Source organism: Zeus faber, assembly GCF_960531495.2.
Source record: "Zeus faber genome assembly, chromosome: 15".
Classification (NCBI taxonomy): domain Eukaryota; kingdom Metazoa; phylum Chordata; class Actinopteri; order Zeiformes; family Zeidae; genus Zeus; species Zeus faber.
Genome location: NC_137194.1, coordinates 5006430 through 5024982, shown reverse-complemented (window position 1 = coordinate 5024982; position 18553 = coordinate 5006430). Strand labels below are relative to the sequence as shown.

At 48.2% G+C, this 18553-nt stretch overlaps 1 protein-coding gene across 1 annotated transcript in view; it reads right to left on the bottom strand.

Moving 5' to 3' along the window:
* Positions 1-3293: 3293 nt before the first annotated feature.
* Positions 3294-18553, bottom strand: part of mib2 (MIB E3 ubiquitin protein ligase 2) — a gene marked incomplete at its 3' end in the record, with an annotated part of 37061 nt that continues 21801 nt past the window's right edge. The window contains exons 8-19 of the mRNA XM_080014818.1: positions 18430-18534; positions 17823-17985; positions 17083-17216; positions 15310-15458; positions 14267-14423; positions 13152-13306; positions 7844-7970; positions 7208-7468; positions 4295-4473; positions 4005-4198; positions 3661-3726; positions 3294-3535 (exon numbers count right to left, since the gene is read on the bottom strand). Of these exons, the coding sequence (XP_079870944.1) occupies positions 3294-3535; positions 3661-3726; positions 4005-4198; positions 4295-4473; positions 7208-7468; positions 7844-7970; positions 13152-13306; positions 14267-14423; positions 15310-15458; positions 17083-17216; positions 17823-17985; positions 18430-18534 (1932 nt within the window). The remainder of the gene's footprint in view (positions 3536-3660; positions 3727-4004; positions 4199-4294; positions 4474-7207; positions 7469-7843; positions 7971-13151; positions 13307-14266; positions 14424-15309; positions 15459-17082; positions 17217-17822; positions 17986-18429; positions 18535-18553) is intronic.

Below are 18553 nucleotides of genomic sequence, written 5' to 3'. Positions count from 1 at the left end.
GCCAAAACAGCGCTGACCCTCTGAGGCATGGACTCCACCAGTCTCTGAAGGTCTCCTGTGGTATCTGGCACCAAGACGTGAGCAGCAGATCCTTTAAGTCCTGTAAGCTGCGAGGTGGGGCCTCCATGGATCGGGCTTGTTGTTCCAGCACATCCCACAGATGCTCCATCGGATTGAGGTCTGGGGAATTCGGGGGCAGAGTCAACACCTTGAACTCTTTGTCGTGTTCCTCAAACCATTCCTGAACAATTGTTGCAGTGTGGCAGGGCGCATTGTCCTGCTGAAAGAGGCCACTGCCGTCGGGGAACACCGTCGCCATGAAGGGGTGTACTTGGTCCGCAACAATGTTTAGGTAGCTGGGACCTGTCAAAGTAACATCCACATGAACGCCGGGACCCAAGGTTTCCCAGCAGAACATTGCCCAGAGCGTCACACTGCTTCCACCGGCTTGCCTTCTTCCCATAATTGATGCTGGTGCCATCTCTTGCCCGGGTAAACGAGGCACCCTCACCCAGACATCCACATGATGTAAAAGAAAGTGTCATTCATCAGACCAGGCCACCTTCTTCCGTTGCTTCATGGTCTAGTTCTGACACTCACGTGCCCATTGTAGGAGCTTTCGGCCGTGGACAGGGGTCATCATGGACACTGAGCGCTCCCATACGCAGCAAGCTGTGCTGCACCGTGTGTTCTGACTCCTTCCTATCAGAGCAGCATTAACTTTTTAGCAATTAGTGCTACAGTAGCTCTTCTGTGGGATCGAACCAGACGGGCTAGACTTCACTCTCCACCTGCATCAATGAGCCTTGGGCGGCCATGACCCTGTCGCCTGTTCACCGGTCGTCGTTCCTTGGGCCACTTTTGGTAGCTAGTAACCACTGCACAGCGGGAACAGCCCACAACACCTGGTGTGTTGGAGATGCTCTGACCCAGTCGTCCAGCATCACAATGTGCTCCTTGTCAAAGTGGTTCAGATCCTTACGCTTGCCCATTTTTCCTGCTTCCAACACATCAACTCCCAAGAACTGACTGTTCAGTTGCTGCCTGATACATCCCACCTCTTGACAGGTGCCACTGGAACCAGATGATCAATGTTATTCACTTCACCTGTCTGTGGTTTTAACGTTGTGTGTATATATATATATATATATATATATAAACTGACGATGTCCTTCAGGAGAGAATTGGTATTGCAGCTCATCATTTTTCCAGATCAGTGACCTCGTGTGCGTTGTGACGTTCTCCCGATGTTGCAACTAAAAAGAGATCGATTTTATTCTACGCTTTCGTGTCTAAGCCACTAGTTTTTGTATAATAGTTACTATTTTTTTTTTTCCACTCTTCCTCAAAGATAATTGAAACCTCGCGTGTAGCGCAGTGCGCGTGGAGTAACCAGGGCGTGCATTGCCCACGAACGTCCTTCATGCGATTTGGCACCGATGTAGTAGAATTTTCCTGGAAGGACACCTCTGCCCTTTGTTGTTTTTAAAACACTGTTTTGTTTTGAAACCACTTTTCCCCTCCCACACTTAAAAAAGGCATAGCGAGACAGGATACATTTTTGTTTCTCTAAGTTTTAGTTTTTTTTTCCCTCTTTAAATCTGACATTCAAATGTACATCTTAAAATCGTCTCTCCAATAGTCTTGAGATCTACGAGGGGAAAAACAAACAAACCCAAAAAAAAAAATTTAAATTAAAATAAACTCCTTGTTTTCCACGTTTTTTTCCTCCCCTCTCCTCGTCATTTTCGATCATAGCAAAAATTAAATAAAGATTAAAATAGATACTTTTTTTTTTTTTTTTCCTTATATGCATAAGCCCTTCAAGAAAAAAACTAAAACAAATAAACATCCAAACATTACAAAAAGGACACAGAAACGTTGTACAATCCTGAATGTTTGCCAACACTCCAGACACAGCGGGAAAAGGGAAATATCTTGTAAATAGACTCCGGCTGGGACGGCGAACAGGTATCTACAAATGAAAACCTTTTTCTCCTTCCTTCGCCCCCGTAGTTCAACACGTTACAATACATCCGGGTTCATAAATAATACAACTGAATTATCTGCCGTACGGTCGGTTAAAACCAAAACTGCGTAACACGAATCCACGAGTTAAAAGGACTCTATACAAATAAGAGCCTTTGAAAATAAAAAAAACACCTTTTGCCCACAGTCATGCTCAGATTAATCAAAAAAAAAAAAAAAAAAACGGGCGCCGCTTCAGGGTGATGGTATAAGAAAAATTTGAATGAATATATTTGTTTAAATATGTTTGTCTATAAATATATAAAAAAAATAAAATAAAAAATAAAAACGAGGTGCGGCGGGGTTCTAGGAGTTTGGAATTAACCGAGCGTTTAATCTGCTGGTTTTTTTTTGGATTTTGGTGGGACATTACACGAGAACATTTATCGATTGCACCTCAACCTCAACGGCCGATCGCCCTGTTTTCCTCCCGAAATGCCGGGCGGAGCTCTGGAAACAATACTGTGGATATCACAAGTGCTTTTCAGTAATTCGATACCCTGAGTAGAGGAACCTTTTTTTTGGGGGGGGTTCAGTAGAAACTAACTCTGTGAACATGAAGAAAAAAGACAAAACCAAAAGATTTTTCCATTACCTTTCACACATAAATAAAATCTGCACTAATCGCTCGTCCATTGAAATACATAAATGTAGCTGAGACAAAATCAAATAAAAACAACAAAGCTAAATGGACCCGTGTCAACGCCGTCGCTTCAGCGTCACCATATGCATACACCCATGCATATTTTATAGTGTGTGCGCGCTCCCCTCGCACACGGACCAGTGTTTTTTTTTGGGGGGGCTATAGGGAGAAAATGCTTTAGTTATACCATCACCCGCTCCAAAGACTAACACTGGTTAATTAAAAAAAAAAAAAAAAAACGACCAAAGAAACAGAATCCATAGAAACCAGATAGCGGACGCAATTCACGGGTAAGAGGGCGGGGCCGGGGGCGGAGGGGCAGCACACCCCACCGTTTCCTCTGGGGCCTTGTAAACAAAGGGGGAGGCGGCGGGGTAACAGGTATCCACGCAAAGCAGAGCAACCTCCACCTCCCCCTCTTCCTCCTCTTCTTCCGATCGGGGCTCGGAAGAGTTTGTGAGGTCACGGCCTTTGCTCTTCGGCGGGAGCGTCCCCTCCCATCGAGGATCCGGGAAACGAGGGCGAATGGCCCACCACCACCACCACCAAAAAAAAAAAAAAAAAAAAAAAAGCCTCCTCCCGACTCTCCTCCCCTCCTCCCGCCGCACCGCCGGGAGCCGAGTCAGACGAAGAGCTGGATGCGCTCGCGGATGGTCTGCCGGCAGATGGGGCAGGTCTTGAGCGCGGCGCTGCAGTCGATGCAGGAGGCGTGGCCGCACTGGAAGACCAGCTTGATCTGGTTGTCGATGCAGATGGGGCAGGTGATGCGCTCCTCCATCTGCCGGTAGCGCGACTGGAGCTGCTCCAGCAGGTTGTGCTGCTCCGAGTTCTCCGTGCCGGGGCTGCAGTCCACCTCCGTCTGGTCTGGGGGGGGGGGGGGATGGGACAAGCGCAGAGGTTCACCAGCGGGACAGGGAAGGCGCACCCCGAGGGGTCTCCGGATGCAAAGGCATGTCATGCGATGGAAACGCTGAGGCGGCGGGCGTTACCTTGTCTGATCTTCTTGGTGATTGTGACCTGGCATTTGATACATTTCTTCATTCGATGGGCACACTCTGCCGTGAGAAGAGAAGATGAACCTTTATCAGTCCCGCAGCGGGGAAATTCTCACAGTTACAGCGGCAAAAAGGGGGACGGCAGAAAAGAGAGCATAAGCACTGCAAACAACATAAATACTTGGAAAATATATACCTACGTATATAACATAAACAGGAACCAGAGTAATGAAGCAACCAGAGCCAGCAAAAAGCACCTCAGCGGCAACACGAAAGAGCACACATTTTCAAGGCGGTGGGAAACGCTGCGCCTCCCGCCCCCCCGCCCCCCCGCTCACCTTCGCAGGCCACGCTGTGCTGGCAGGGGCAGAAGAGGACGAGCAGGGCCAGCTCCGAGCAGATGAGGCACTCGCTGGGCCCCGGCGGCGTGGGCAGGACCAGGTTGGTCATGGTGTTGGGCGTGGTGTGCACCCGCCGCAGGCTGGCGCTGCTCAGGCCCTGGCCGCAGGTGATGGCCTGGAGGCGCTGCAACCTGCCGGACCCCGCCCCGAGTACACAAGGCTGTCAGGGAACACCGTCGAAGGACCGCGTCAAAGGCGGCGCGGGGGGGTGGGGGGCTGGGTGTTACCTGTACTTCTCCGAGAAGCTCTTGATGAGCTGCTGCACCGCGCTGTCCGCCACCAGGTCCACCGGACTCTTGCCCTTGTGGTTGGCGTAGTGGATGTCGGCGCCCTCCTGCGCCAGGAAGCAGGCGATGGCCGAGCCCACCGTCAGCTCCGTGTTGCCCAGGAGCCCCGAGGCGTTCAACTGCGGGAGAGGAGACAGTGAGGAGGGGAGGAGGGGATGAGGCTCGGTTCCAGGCGACAGCGGGATCCCGCGCTGAGCCCGGCGAGAAAACAGCTGGAGGAGGCTTAAAAGCATTAGGGGCCTCGTCCCCACTCCTGGTCCAGGGTCACGGCGGCGAGGAAGGCTGGGAGGTGACAACACGCAGGCCTTCACCTGGCGACCAGGGCTAAATGAGACTGCTCTAGTGCGTCCGTCCCTCCCCATAACTAATCCGCTGACGGCGGCCAACACAGCTGTTAGCACTTAGTCTGGCCGCATTCAGGTGCGTGCGTGCGCCCGTGCGTGCCTATTTGTTTCCAACTTGGCGCACGCCCAGCTGCAGGATTTGCGGTCGAGCAGAGAAGCGTGTCCTTCAGTGTTTTTCCTCACATCAGCAACCGTGATGGATGTGAACTCGCAAAGAAGCAAACTCCGTTGTTCAAATTTTTTTCATTTATTTTTTTTATAAGTGTTCAATAACGTATTGTTGATGATGACCACCCCCCCCCCCCCCAACTGCGAGAAGCAGGGTCAGTGGGCGTGAGGCGGCCTGCGTTTTACCTCTGACTGGGCATAACTTTGGAGAACGGTGGGTGCCCCGCGTCCGTCGGCACAAACTTATTATACGTTGGGGACGAGGGTCTTTTGATTTGTCCGGCACCTATTCTACGGCACGACTGCTTACATCAGCAAAATAAAGAATGTCATTATGTTGAAATAGCCATGGGCTTGGTGGCCACAAATGCATACTGCCTCATTTCCAAGCTGATTCGATATCTTCTTTTCTTCCCCAAGTTCCTGGAATTCATGAGACGAAAAGCAGCATGTTTCAGCAGGGGTAAGTATAAACGGTGTCCAAAGTACACGGTATGGATTTTGACTGTACCTTGCCGGTATGGATTTTGACTGTAAGAGCCCCCAAAGACCTAAAGTGGGGTTCGTGTCCAGCCCATAGGGAACAACAGGAAACCCATGCCAAAGCCAATGCTATTCTCGCCAGCCCCCTGGTTTAACTGAAATATCCACAGAGATTTTTTTTTTTAAACTTTATTTATTTATTTTTAGGAGGACGGCGAAAGTTAAAACATTTATATTGAAATTTTCAGAAAACGAATATACCGTGGAATATAGTCACCGTCCGTGATATAGAGTTTAGCCCTACATTATGTCTCGATCTGGGTTTGTTGCTTGGTCGTCATTCCAGGTCCAGCCGTACAAGTGTTTGCTCGATCTCACAGCATTTAAAAATGCCCCATTTGACCGCTGACCTCCCCCTAAAACATATCCTTCCAATCCCTTTGGTTTTGCCTCCTCCTTTGTGTCTTTCTCCTTTGTTTACTTCCTTTAGGTCTACATCGACGCCAACCCCGAGCCCACTCACTTTTCTTATCGTCTCCGTGTTGACCCAGCCCATTGTGGTGCGGTTTTTATTTACCCCCCCCCTTCGTCTCCTGCTTTCTCCACATAACGGAGACAATTCTTTCCCCCACTTTGTCGACCCCCCCCCATTACACTTGATGGACGACGGGTTAGGAAATGTCGAGGTTAAAGATTGTCAGGAGTGCAATGTGGCAAGTTAAACATGGCGCCGTTTGGTTCAATACCCAGATCAACCACGGATCCACTTGGTTCGTCGTTCACATTCACCCAAAGGAATCGGTTCTGATGTGGGCCGTCAGCATGAAGCACCTTGCTGCTGCCATGGACTGCAGAGAGGCATCATTTTTTACCTTTTTAATTGCCGATACATTTAACCCTTTTCAGCTAATGTGTTTATGAACTGTGATTCTGTAACGTGTGACAGAATTGCTTGTTATTTTATACGTAATTTGTTCTCAAGTCGCCCTGAAATACTTCCTTGACACACAGCGACCTAACCATCGCCACCGCGACTCCAAAAATAGATCAGTTCCAGCATTTATGTGCGAAAACTACAGCTTCAGCCGATGTGACATCCAACGCTACACATAGAACGATGCTGATGATGGCGGCATTGACACAGCATTCTCAGTTCATCGGTGTGATCCCAATGGAAAATCCAACAGCAGAATTTTAACAAGTGTTTAAAAAAAAAAATAAAAGCGTTTGGTGAGGAAAACAAAACAGGGGCGAAAGGATCCCTGTTCACTGAAAGCTGAGCTCCCAACTGTTTATCATCGCAACCTTTCGCTCGCGTACACCCTCATCGGGCGTCCAACTTTGTGAGTGGGTGAGGAAGTGCGCGTTCAGTGTGTGGAGGTGGTTTCTTCTGCCTTTTATTTTTGCTTGTTTAATAAATCATGCTGCTGAACACAAATAGGGTTGGATGATCACACAAGAAAACTATTTATTTTCCTAAAGATAAAAAAAAGAGGAAAATCTCAATTTTGCTAATCCTAATATTCAATTGCAGTACTTCCAAAACCAAAAAAAGGGAATCCCAATACTCTATGGTGGTGCTGGTGATGGACGGTAAGCTGCATTTTCAGTGTCTTGATCCACTTACAGCCCGGTGGTTGGACATTATGTTTGCAACCTCCCGCGGGCCAGTTGGTAAAGCCTTTAAATTACAGAAATTACAGAAATTATTCTATTCTATAGATTCCGATTGAAAAAAAACAAAACCCAAAACACTGCAACAGTACAGGCGATGATGTGTGAATTTAGAGTTCCCGGTCTGATTTCGCTCATTGTCGACCCCTGAAAGTGACTGAGTCTCAAGGCCCGCGACACTCACCCTGCAGTAGAGCGAGGAGGATCCCTCTCCGCTCTCCTCATCGCCGTCGCTGCTGGAGCCCGGCGCCGGGCCCAGCGTGGCGTTGGCCAGCTGCGGGCGGCTCAGGGCCACGTGCATCGCCGTGTCTCCGTCCTCGTCCTCCATGTTGACGTCGGCGCCCTCGGCCACCAGCAGCTGCACCAGCTGGCCGTGGCCCTGCGTCACGGCCAGCTGCAGCGGCGTCTGGTTGCGGTTGTTGCGGATGTTGACGTCGCAGCGGCCCTGCGAGGCGGAGGACGGGAAAGCCACACTCAGACGCCGGCGCCGTGAGCGGTGCGATCGCAAAGCCCGCGTCAAGCCAACAAAACGATAAGGAAAGCAATCATTTGCCTGCAGATCCACTGGAAAAGGAAATGACTGGAATGGAGTCGTTGGATCAACTTCAAAAATTACCTCAATAAGTGAAACACATTTTTTCACATTTCACCTCAATTTATGAACGTCATGGTCAGAAGAAAATGTTTCTCAACTACTGATTTCTTTCAGATTGGCCCTGAACTATCGGGCATTACAACTTTCCTCGAAGTCCCGCGACGGTCTAAAAGGCCTCTCGCTATGCCGCCAACAGGCCAGAGAGTCCCCACGTCCCGGGCTCACCTCCTTGAGGAGGATCTCCGCCACATCGCAGTGGTTGTTGAGGGCAGACAGGTGCAGCGCCGAGAAGCCGTCGTCCTTCTTCACGTCCACCAGCTGTCGTGCTCTGGCCAGGATCTTGTCCGTGGCCCTGTGTTCGGGGACAAGCGCACGTCATTGCAGAGTTAAGCTTTCGCGGGGCGTCTATCTCAAAGCCAAGTTACGAGTGAGACGATTATCCCTATTAAACCATGCTGCTTCTAACAAAGCTTACAAGAGCGGCCGTTCGGTAATGCCGCCATTGGTCGAATGCTTTGGTATCGGAATTGGGGGGGGGGTTTTAAAAGTTACGAGGTAAGTCAAGGCGCTTAACCATCATAATACACTGTATTTCTTAAACATGGGGACAATGCTATGGGCATTAGCGTTTGTAAGACTTATTGTACCCATGTCACACAAAACGGATTAACAGGCATTTGGGCCCCAGCTGTTGTTGAGGAACCGATGAGCAACCATAACATAAAATGGCAGTTCGGGATTATCGATGGACTGCCAAAGCTCTTTCTGGCACATTGAGCAAATACTGTCCACGGAGCTGCAGATATTTATGTTGTTTTTTTTTCCCCTGTCCCCCCTTCACCTTTCCCCTCCTCCATTCTGTGCTCAGAGTGTAAAACATTATGTCTCCCTCTTATCTGCCATTATCATAAATCGCCGTAATCCATGTACTATCCTATGTCTTTTGTAACAGTTGCCCTTCAACAAGCAAGTCTTGAGCTTTCTGCCTGTTCAGAAACGTAGCTCCAGTAACCCCGAATCTGGGCCAACGTGGCTGGATGCTGCGGCGGTTTGACTGCGTTAGGTCACTGGTACACGAGGTCTGAACTAAAACCTCTGTGACTTGGCTGTTTCAAAGAACAGCGTACAAGCCTCATTTGCTATACGCCGCTGCCTTCAGATTATTCTCCACAGTGCCAAAGTCTCTCCTGCAGTTCTGTCTTCACGTGAAATCTCTTGCCTCTCAAGTTTAAATAAATGCTCCGCAGAGACACAGAAGCAAACTTAGCACCGAGTGTTCTGAGTGGACCGGGTGAATCCTGCCTTCATGGTCAAATCGCCGAAAAGAAATCGCCGCTGAAGGAGACTGATGAGATGGAGAGACTCGCTTGGGCCAAGAAACACGAGCAATGGGCATTAGACCGGTGGGGATCTGGTCTTTGCGAGGCGCAGAGAAGGTGAACGGATGACCTCCGCACATGTGGTTGCCGCCGTGAAGCATGGAGGAGGAGGCGTGATGTCGGTCACTGCCGATGGTGAAACTGTCCGTCAGTTTAGAATTCAAGGCACACTTCTGCGCTATTTCGGCGATACGCCGTCCCATCTGGCTGGCGCCAAGCGGGACCATCGTTTTGTTTTTCCAACAGAACAATGACCCAAATCCAGGTCGTGTCAGGGCAATTTGGCCAGGACGGAGAGTGATGGATCGCTGCGTCACCCAACCTGGACTCAAGTGAGATGGTTTGGGATGAGTTGGAACCGCAGAATGAAGGAAATGCTGCCAGTGAGTGTTGAGCGTTAAGTGGGAGCTCCTTCAAGACTGTTGGAGGAGCAATCCGGGTGACCACCTCGTGGAGCTGGATGAGAGAATGCCAAGACTGTGCAAAGCTGTCATCAAGGCAAAGAGCGGCCACTTTGAGAAACCTAAAATATATTTACAACACTTTTTTGCCACATAGCTCCATGTGTCATTTCATAGCTTTGATGTCTTCACTGTTGTTGTGCAGTGTAGAAAATGGTAAAAAAAAGAAAGAAAAACCTTGTATGAGTAGGTGTGTACAAACATATGATGGATACAGTATATCTGCTGCTCAGGTAAATAAGACTTGTCTGTATTCCACTTTTCGGAATACACAAAAAAAAAAACCCCCCAAAACCTTCATGTGAATTAAATTAATTCCCTGATCTAATGGAGCTTAGTTTCCTGATGTGCTTAAGATGATAAGCAGCAGTAACAACAAACTATACTCCCCAATGTCTGAAAGCAATGGCTACTCTGGTAATGGAAAATTACTTTCTTTTTTTTTTCCAGATCTGATGCAATTTGGTGCGCACGTGTGTGTGTGTGTGTAAATGGCAAGGTTTATTGGAGCATGGGCAGACAGGCCTTTGGCCGGGAGCCTTGGAGAGAAGGGCTGTTTACTTTGACGTGGAAGCGGAGGACAGAGTCAAGAGTTGCCCCCATATGCCCCCATAGGGCCCCTGCACCCCCAGAGAGAGGGACAGAATAAACAAACTCAACCCTAGGGGACAATGGAAGGTGCAAAAACGGGAGGAAGAGAGATCATGAGCGGAAGAAAAGTCACTCGCTGTCTCTTGGCTCTCTCTCTCTCTCTCTCTCTCTCTCACTCACTCACTCACTTCTCTGGCTGCCTGCCTTGCAAACCCCCCCTCACCCCAACCAAACCGACTCTTCCTTCCCAGGATCCTTTGAGAACTAGGCTCTCAGTCCTCAATTTTCCATTTCCTCACCAACTAAATAAATACCTCCGACTGAAATGAGAAAACATTCTCACTACTCCAACCAGACAAAAAAAACAAAAAAACAAAAAAAGAAAAAAAAAAAAAAAAAGAAACGAAACCAACAACAACAATGGAAAGCAGTGGCTGTGAGAGAATTCCAGAAGACTCTCACCAAACTCAAAGCCACCTCGAAAGCAACGTGGACGTTTTGTGGACGGTGCAATCCATATATCATAAACACACTGTCATTTAGTCAATCCATGAGCAGCTCCGATCTAGCTTTTAGCTCCGGTTAGTTTCAGCAACATACCACGTTTTGGACAAACAGGAGAGTTTCTTATTAACCAATAGGTCTGATTGCACAAAACAAATCATGTCCTCCTGCCCCCATGACTAAATTGCGAGTCGGGACCCTCTTCTGCACTGAAAAGGTGGAGAACGCTCAAACACGTGACGCTGAATCGAACCCTTGTTTGTCCTTGTTGCGCCAAGCATGTTTTTGAAGCTTTGATTGAAAGCGATGGAGGTCAACGGAGAGCGCCGTGTTCACCGCACACAGAGCGAGTGGCGGTACGGGGACCTATATATAGACAAGTCAAGTGTTCGACAAAACGCTCCCCCGGGGAAAGGCCAGAGGCCACGCCCACCGAGCGGTCGTCAAACCATGTCGTGAACGCGAGCGCAAATGGATCCAAATTCCAACCTCGGCCGGGGTATGTTCAATCTGTACATTCGAATTAAGCGTCCCGAAAAACGGGCCGCGTTTGCGTCAACGCGCAGGGATCGCTGACAGGATATGAGGGAAACGAGCCAGAGGAAGCTTCGCCTGAATGTTGGAGAAAAAAAAAAAACCCCTCCCTGCGTGTCTCGTTTCAGTGATGTCAGGCTAAATGAACGCCACGGAGAGAAGCCCGAGCCCCGTAGCTCTGCAGCATATGACACTTGCCAAAACACATTGGCCATTTATTAAATGATTGTCCGCTGCAGCCACACCTCCCCGCCCCCGCACCACCCTCCCCCGTCTCTCTTTTTTTTTTTTTTCCTTTTCCTCCCCCTCATCCTCTGATGCCGGCTCGCCTCCGTCCTGCTCACGCAGTCCCCAAAAAACTGGGGAGATCTTTCTCATTTACTACGTGCGTAGGATATTTTGACAGCCTTTTGGAGAGCGGGTGGCATGAGTCTGCATCTGTGTGAGAAAATCTGGGTCGCCATTGTGAAAGTGGCGGCAAGCGTTACCGAGTTAGACTTATTATTTTGTACATTTGTTTATAATTCTACTGGGGTGGGGCGGAGGGCTGAAGACACATGTGTAACACACTGAGCTTGATACGTTCAGGCTCCATTCAGTGTTTCAATGTCATATTCAAGGCAGGGGAGATTTGTAGCATTAACATTACAGCAGTCCCCGTAATAGTATTTACATCAAATATTATTCCTTCACGACGCCACGGGTTATTTTTTGAGAGTCTCTAAAACGCACCCAAGCTGGAGGCTAGGGAACATTTGGGAGGAGCTTGTCGTCAGGTGAAGTGGGAAGTATGCTTCAAAAACAAGACAAAGAAAAGGACCATACAAGCACACAACGACACTGTGGGGCAATGAAAGGGAAATCAACCCAACGTTTTAGGGTATGGCAGCTGTTGTTGTTTTTCTAGACAATGGCTGATGGAGATCTAACCGACCAAGACTAGTGAAGGGGGTTTATAGAGTTAAATTCCATATTTAGCACAATAAAACAGCATCCATCCGACACCTTCAGTTCATTCTTGGCTTTATGTTTGGGGACAGAAGTCCGACTGGTCAGTAGTGCGTGGATCAGTCCAGCAAAAATAATAATAATAAAATGAAGAAAAAAACAAAACAAACGACAGACTTCAGCCAAATGATTCCAGAAAAACACCCTTTCCTCTGTTTCCATCTGTTACGGCAACTGACTCAATGCCCTGGAAAAAAAAATCACTACTATTCATAGCAGGACCCTGCTACAGAGACCAGAAATTTCCAGAATATTATCCATTAAATTACATAAGAAAATACTTGGCCTTTAACGTCCCTGATTGGAAGTTTGATGAGGTGGAACCGTGTGAGAGGCAACAAAAGCGCCGTTTGCGATCGGGTTTTCCATCGCCGGCCGCTCCTCGCCTTCAACGTTTCAGTGGGCACACAGCACACTTTTCCGCCATGGGACAATATTTTATTTAATTTTTTCTTTTGTGCCTCTATGATGAAAGGTTTTGCAGCGGGTGCGCATGGTTTTGCGAGGTTGTTTGAGCTGCTGGGCAGATGTGGACTACACAATCACTTGGAACGTCATAGTGTATGGCTCTCCGGATGTCTCAATACCTGCTTATAGATTCAGATCTCTCATGGTGGGATTTGTGTGTGTATGTGTGTGTGAGAGACAGAAATTAACTATGAATATAATGATGAAAGCAATGAAAAGGAAAGATTCAGTGTTAATGCATGATTCAGTGAGAGACGGAGCTAGAGCTGTCACAGCCTAGTCACCCTGCTAGCCGAGCACAGAGAGCAGCAGAAGCTGTGTGGGAAGTGAGCGCTTGAATCCTCACTGCTACTGTTGGATGACGTCAGCGTCCTCACTCCACACACACGGGAAAGTTCCCACGCGTGGACCCTAACCGGCAGCAGCCCCATAAGAGCATCCCCGACCGTCCGAGCTTACTTCAAAGGTAGTTTCCCTCCACCCAGCTCCCTCCCGGTTATTAGGGTATAACCGCTTACTAGGTCAATACACCGGTCGGTACAGATATACGCCGGGTTGCCAGGTAATGGCTTTCTGCTGGGCACTCACAGCTTGTTTCCTTTGAGGGCGGCGTGGTGCAGCAGGTTGAAGCCGCGGTTGTTCTGCTGGGTGAAGTCTATGTTGGGCACCACCGTCAGGATCTCGATGATGTTGCGGAAGTCTTTGGCGATGGCGTCATGGAGCGGCGTGTCTCCGTACGAGTCCTTGAAAGGAGAGGAGATGGGGAGTTTGGACTCGTTAAGAGGGGGAAATAAATAAATAAAAATGTTTGGCAGAGACGGGGGATTGCAGCAAAAAAATCTAAAGCCCCTGAGTGAAATTAACGACAGCGTGAGTCAGCACAACAGCCGAGACGGAGTGCAACGTGAGAAGCTGGCGTCTGGATTGCGTTGCCGTTCCTGCAAAATTCAATATCTCCGTAATGCAGAATCCGGCTCATAACAAAGTGTCACATAAAATTGATTGGTGTTTATCGGCAAAATCATTTTATTATCTTTTCTTCTTTTTATTTTTATGAAAATGTATATATATATTTTGAAATGAACACTATTTTAACTCTCTTTAACATTTACACTTGGCCGATGTGTGGCCATAATGAGTAAACACACTAAGCCAGACATGAGGCAATATATGTATTTGTGCCATTCCATTTCAGCTGAATGCCCACACTGCTCAAGCAGAAAAGAACGTTAGTGAGTTGAGCGTCCAGTCCTGCATGTGAGGCAGTTTGTAAAATGCCCAAAAAGACATGCTAAACTGCCTTAATGAGGCCGACGGGCCAACTCCAGTTGGCAAAATTTCTCATACTGTCAAAACACGACTGAAAGTTAAATGTCTGTGTGTGTGTCTGTTTTGCAGAGAGAAAAGTCTAGTTCTGCGTCAGCCAGAACTGTCTTCCTGTTACGATACTGCTTCACGTGGTTTACTGGGTTTTCCGTCCCTAAACTGATTACCGGTCCATGAAACGGGTCTTGTGTCATCTTGTGTAAATGTCTATTTTCTAACACCCCAGGAAAAGGACGTGGAACACAAGTCAGGGAAAACACTTTCTTTTTTCAATGCCAAAGTCGGTCCGTTAACAAACGGTGAAAGAAAGGAAAAAATAAATTAAAAATTCCACCCATAAACGATCCAAACATGGCTGAAACCTGCGCTCGGCCCACCTGGAGATTGACGTCGGCGGCGTGCTCGCACAGGACGCGCACCACGTCAGTGAAGCCTTTGTTGACGGCGATGTGCAGCGCGGTGCACATGGAGTTGTTGAGCAGGTTGACGCTGGCCCCCTTGCTCAGCAGGTGCCGGGCGATCTCCGCCTGATTGCTGCGCTCGAGAGAGAGAGAGAGAGAGAGAGAGGGGTGGGGGGGGGTGACAGGAACACACGCACGTTAAGCATCCAGTTCCTGTTTTTCAAATTAATAATTCCCTTCACGCCTCCGGTTAATTCACGCCGGTATGTAAATGCTGCTGGAAAAACCCCAAAAACGAGTCGTCATCATTTTTTTTATGACGAGAAAAGCCAACGTTTAACTTCTAAATAAGTCTACTTAACTGCTGCATACACAACACAGCGGTTTGCCGTTCAGCAAAATAAATGTTCTTCAAATGTTCTACTTGGGTTCATTGTGATTTTTTGTCATATCACACATACTGTACACACACACACACACACACACACACATTAGATATAAATTTCTATTTATTTATTTACTTCATTTAAGGCCACAGCAGTCAGCCTCAACATGACTCATTTGATCTCCATGCTTCAGGACTATTACTGCTAAAAGCCACCAATGACACGTATCAGCTGTTATTACCAAAGAGGTTACTTATTTATTTATTTATTTATTTTTAACCCTGTGGTATGTGAAGCGAAAACACAAAACAAGGGCTGAATGTTTACGGTGCGGAGGAAAGACGCCACTGGTACATTTGGGAACAAGCTGGCGTTCAATAACTTGCCACGCGATCACAGTTACTTCATGACACAAGCGGCTGTTGGACCGCCGGCTTCCTGAGAACTGCCACTTCCTTGAGCCTCGCAAAAGTAAGCTTCGAGTACGCTACCATCGCGAGAGGTTCCAAATAATAATAATAATAATAATAATAATAATAATAATCATCATAAAAAGGTTTTGTTGTTTTGTATTTGTATACTTGTCGGCCTGGAAGAGCACTTGGCACGCGTGCGTTTGTCCCGGCGTCTCACCCGAAGGCGGTGTAGTGCAGGGCCGTGTCTCCGTCCTCATCCTTGACCTCGATGGAGCTGTTGGCCTGCAGCAGGGCCTTCACCACCTCCATGTGGCCTTGGTGGGCGGCGACCTGCAGTGCCGTCTTGCCCTGGTTCTTGATATCCACCTGGGAGGGGGGGGGGGGATACACACTTTACCACCTTGCCATATATGGTGCTCACGATAGCATCTTGAAATGCCCAATCGGGAATTGCTTCTGCTCCACTTGCCTCACATGTATTATTAGAGTGAGCGCGAGGGGCTGTCCGTTTCAAGAGTTCTAACAACAACCATAGGCTACCAAAAGTAGATAAATCTAAGAAAGTGATACGCTCGGGGCGATTATGGATCGGCAATTTTTCCTTCCGAATGCAGAGCGGTGCTGAGCCAGGGGGAAAAAAAATATATACAAATAATCGCTGAGCGCTGGAGAAAAAGTCCCACTCTGTTGGTGCAGAGAGAGATCTGCATCCATCCACCTCCGCTCACGCGCTGCATCCATTTCCTCCCGCACTCGCTTTTCTCATCATTTTACTTCATGGCTTATAATTTAGGGGTTGAGGTTTGTTTGAACCGGTTCAAGCTTGACCCACGTCAATCTACATCATCGTAATCGCGATATGAATATGCGCGATGGACACATCAAAAAAGACTGAAACGCGATGAATAAGAAAAGTCAATTTATTTACCACGACTTGCATAGTAAGCTGGCAGGATTTAAAAGTTGACATTCCTTACTGTCCCCCCAAGTCAATCCAAAACATATTCCGTGTTCGTGTCCTCACACATGGCGTTCACTTCAACTCCAGAGCAACGGGTCCGAATTGAGTCCGGTTTATTTTAGTCCCAAAAGTTTAAAAAGTGGACGAAATGTCTCTGAGGGACGTGCCGTGTTAAGTCCGTCTGAATGGAACCGTGTTGTTGAGAACTTCCACTTGTGACATCATGAACCGATGTCATACACGTCTCAAACCCGGAAAATTATATTTGTGCTGCGTTTCAGAGAACCCAGAAAACTGTAATACGTACCTAAGAGGACTAAACCGGACCCTGTGTGTTGCTGCCTGCAGCTGTATTTATAATTTTAATTCTATTTCTTATGGTTCTATTTAATTTTTGATGTGAGCTGCTATGAGAGCTTATTTATAAATAACGCGCCTGTCTAATATCAGTTGATGTTACTTAGTACCACAGAAATGCAGACACGCTCTCAAATTCTTTCAGCTCTTCTTTTTCAAGTCCCTACCAGGAAATAACAGATGCACACCAAAAGAAAGCTGGATCTGTTCTATCTATTCTGGTAGAGGGTCTCTTCTCTAAACCTACTCTACAGGGAACTGATGAGACATTCCACAACTTTCGACAACATCTTGACAAAAATAACGATCGTTTTATTGTTTAATTTTTCTACATAACCTTTGATCCATTATTTGACATTTATGTTTGTTTTCATAGGCATCAATGTGCCGTGTGCACTTTCAACATCCAGATTACTGAGTCATCCTGCCTATTGAAAATAAACACATTATTTTTATGTATGTATTTATTTAAGTATTGATTTTCAATAAATTCTTTAATACATCTACATTTTAAATAAATAAAATCAATAAAATAATAAATAAAGTCAAGCAAAATCCTAATCCCCTTTCCCGCCCCAGTGCCGTTCTCTTTGATTTAGAAATCCTGTTCGTGGAAGGGGCCATGGGCGAAACAAACAAACACAAACAGACAAACAAAACGGCTGTGCTCACCTTGTCGGGATGCTTCTGCACCAGCTCCCGTACTTTGTTGGCACTGCCGTGCGCCGCCTCGATGACCAGTCGGCCTGGGTTGTCCTGCTCCGTGGACTGAGACAGGAGCTTCTCCAGCACCGAGATGACCGTACCTAGACAGTCATCGCGTGGGGGGGCGGAGACAGACAGACAAAGGAGGGGGAGGTAAGCTCCGGGATTACCCAAGACGCAGAGCGTAGCGTTGAGAAGGCGCCTGGTGGGGCGGCGACAGGAAACCGGATTCTCAGAGGAACTGACGCGACGCACAACTGAGAGAATGAGTCAAAATGTCCCCCGTGCAGTGCGGCCGGATTATCCAATTACACAAACGCACGCGCACACGCACACAAAGCCCTCCTCTCCTGCACCGAGGTGAGGGTGAAACATGCACAGTGGATTTAGTCGTGAGAGTCTTTTGACAGGACTCTGCAGATTAAAGATCCGTGAAACCCCCTCGCTCCCAAACAGGTGGGAGGCACCACAACATGTGGGACCGCTTCGGTTGAATGAGATGGGGGGGTGGGGGGGGGGGAGGGGGGAGTGTCCGTCCACATGCTGGTTGGAACAAAACAAACGAACAGAGGCAGCCAAACGTGCAGAGCAAGCAACGCGGGGGGAACGAGCGGCGAGGAAAGAGAGCGTGTCAGCGGAGCCCCCAACGCTCAACCCCACCACCCCCACCCCGCACACCCACCCCCCCGTCCCGGCTGGGTCCTTACTTCCCGATTGGCTTGGGTTCTCCGTGGTCATGAGGTTGGCGTCCACCTCCATGGACTGCGCCGAGAGGCAGGCCGGGTTGAAGGTCCACGTCTGGCCGCCAAACGCCACACGCAGGTCGCCGTCGGCGTACACCTTCAGCACTTTCCCCACTTGGCCGAGGGCCTGGCGGAGAAGACAGGGCGGGGGGGTTGGGGGTCAGATGGCTGGAGGCAAAGGGCAAGCCATCAAAACACAAAACAGGGTTTCTGTGAAACAGGAGGGATAACTTCCGCCAGTTTGTAATTTTAGCTAAATAATCAGGCTGCGTTCGAGGAAAAGGGCTCACAGCGTGATCACTTCCTCGGGTACGGTACACTCAGGCTCACTCTTAAATAGGGTAGGACGCCTGCCAACACAAGGCTTTATTTCGGCCAGGGGATAAAAATGAGGCAGGAGTTAAGGAAGTTGATCTTACGATAATAGAGCTCGCAAAGAAGTCCAATTATTTTTGCAACTCACTTTAAAAAAAAAAAATAAACTAAAAAATAAAAATAAAAAAGGAAATAAACACTTTTGCGAGTTGGTGTTTGAGGAGCACGAGTTAGTTATTAGGATAAGAGGGCGTACAGGAGTCATGCTGTCCGTCCACTCCCCATGGCCGCCCTGGAGTCTCTTGACATTGTCCATGTCCTCCAACACTCGCACCAGCTCGCCGACTCCAAACGTGTTCACCTGAAGCGGACGAGATAAA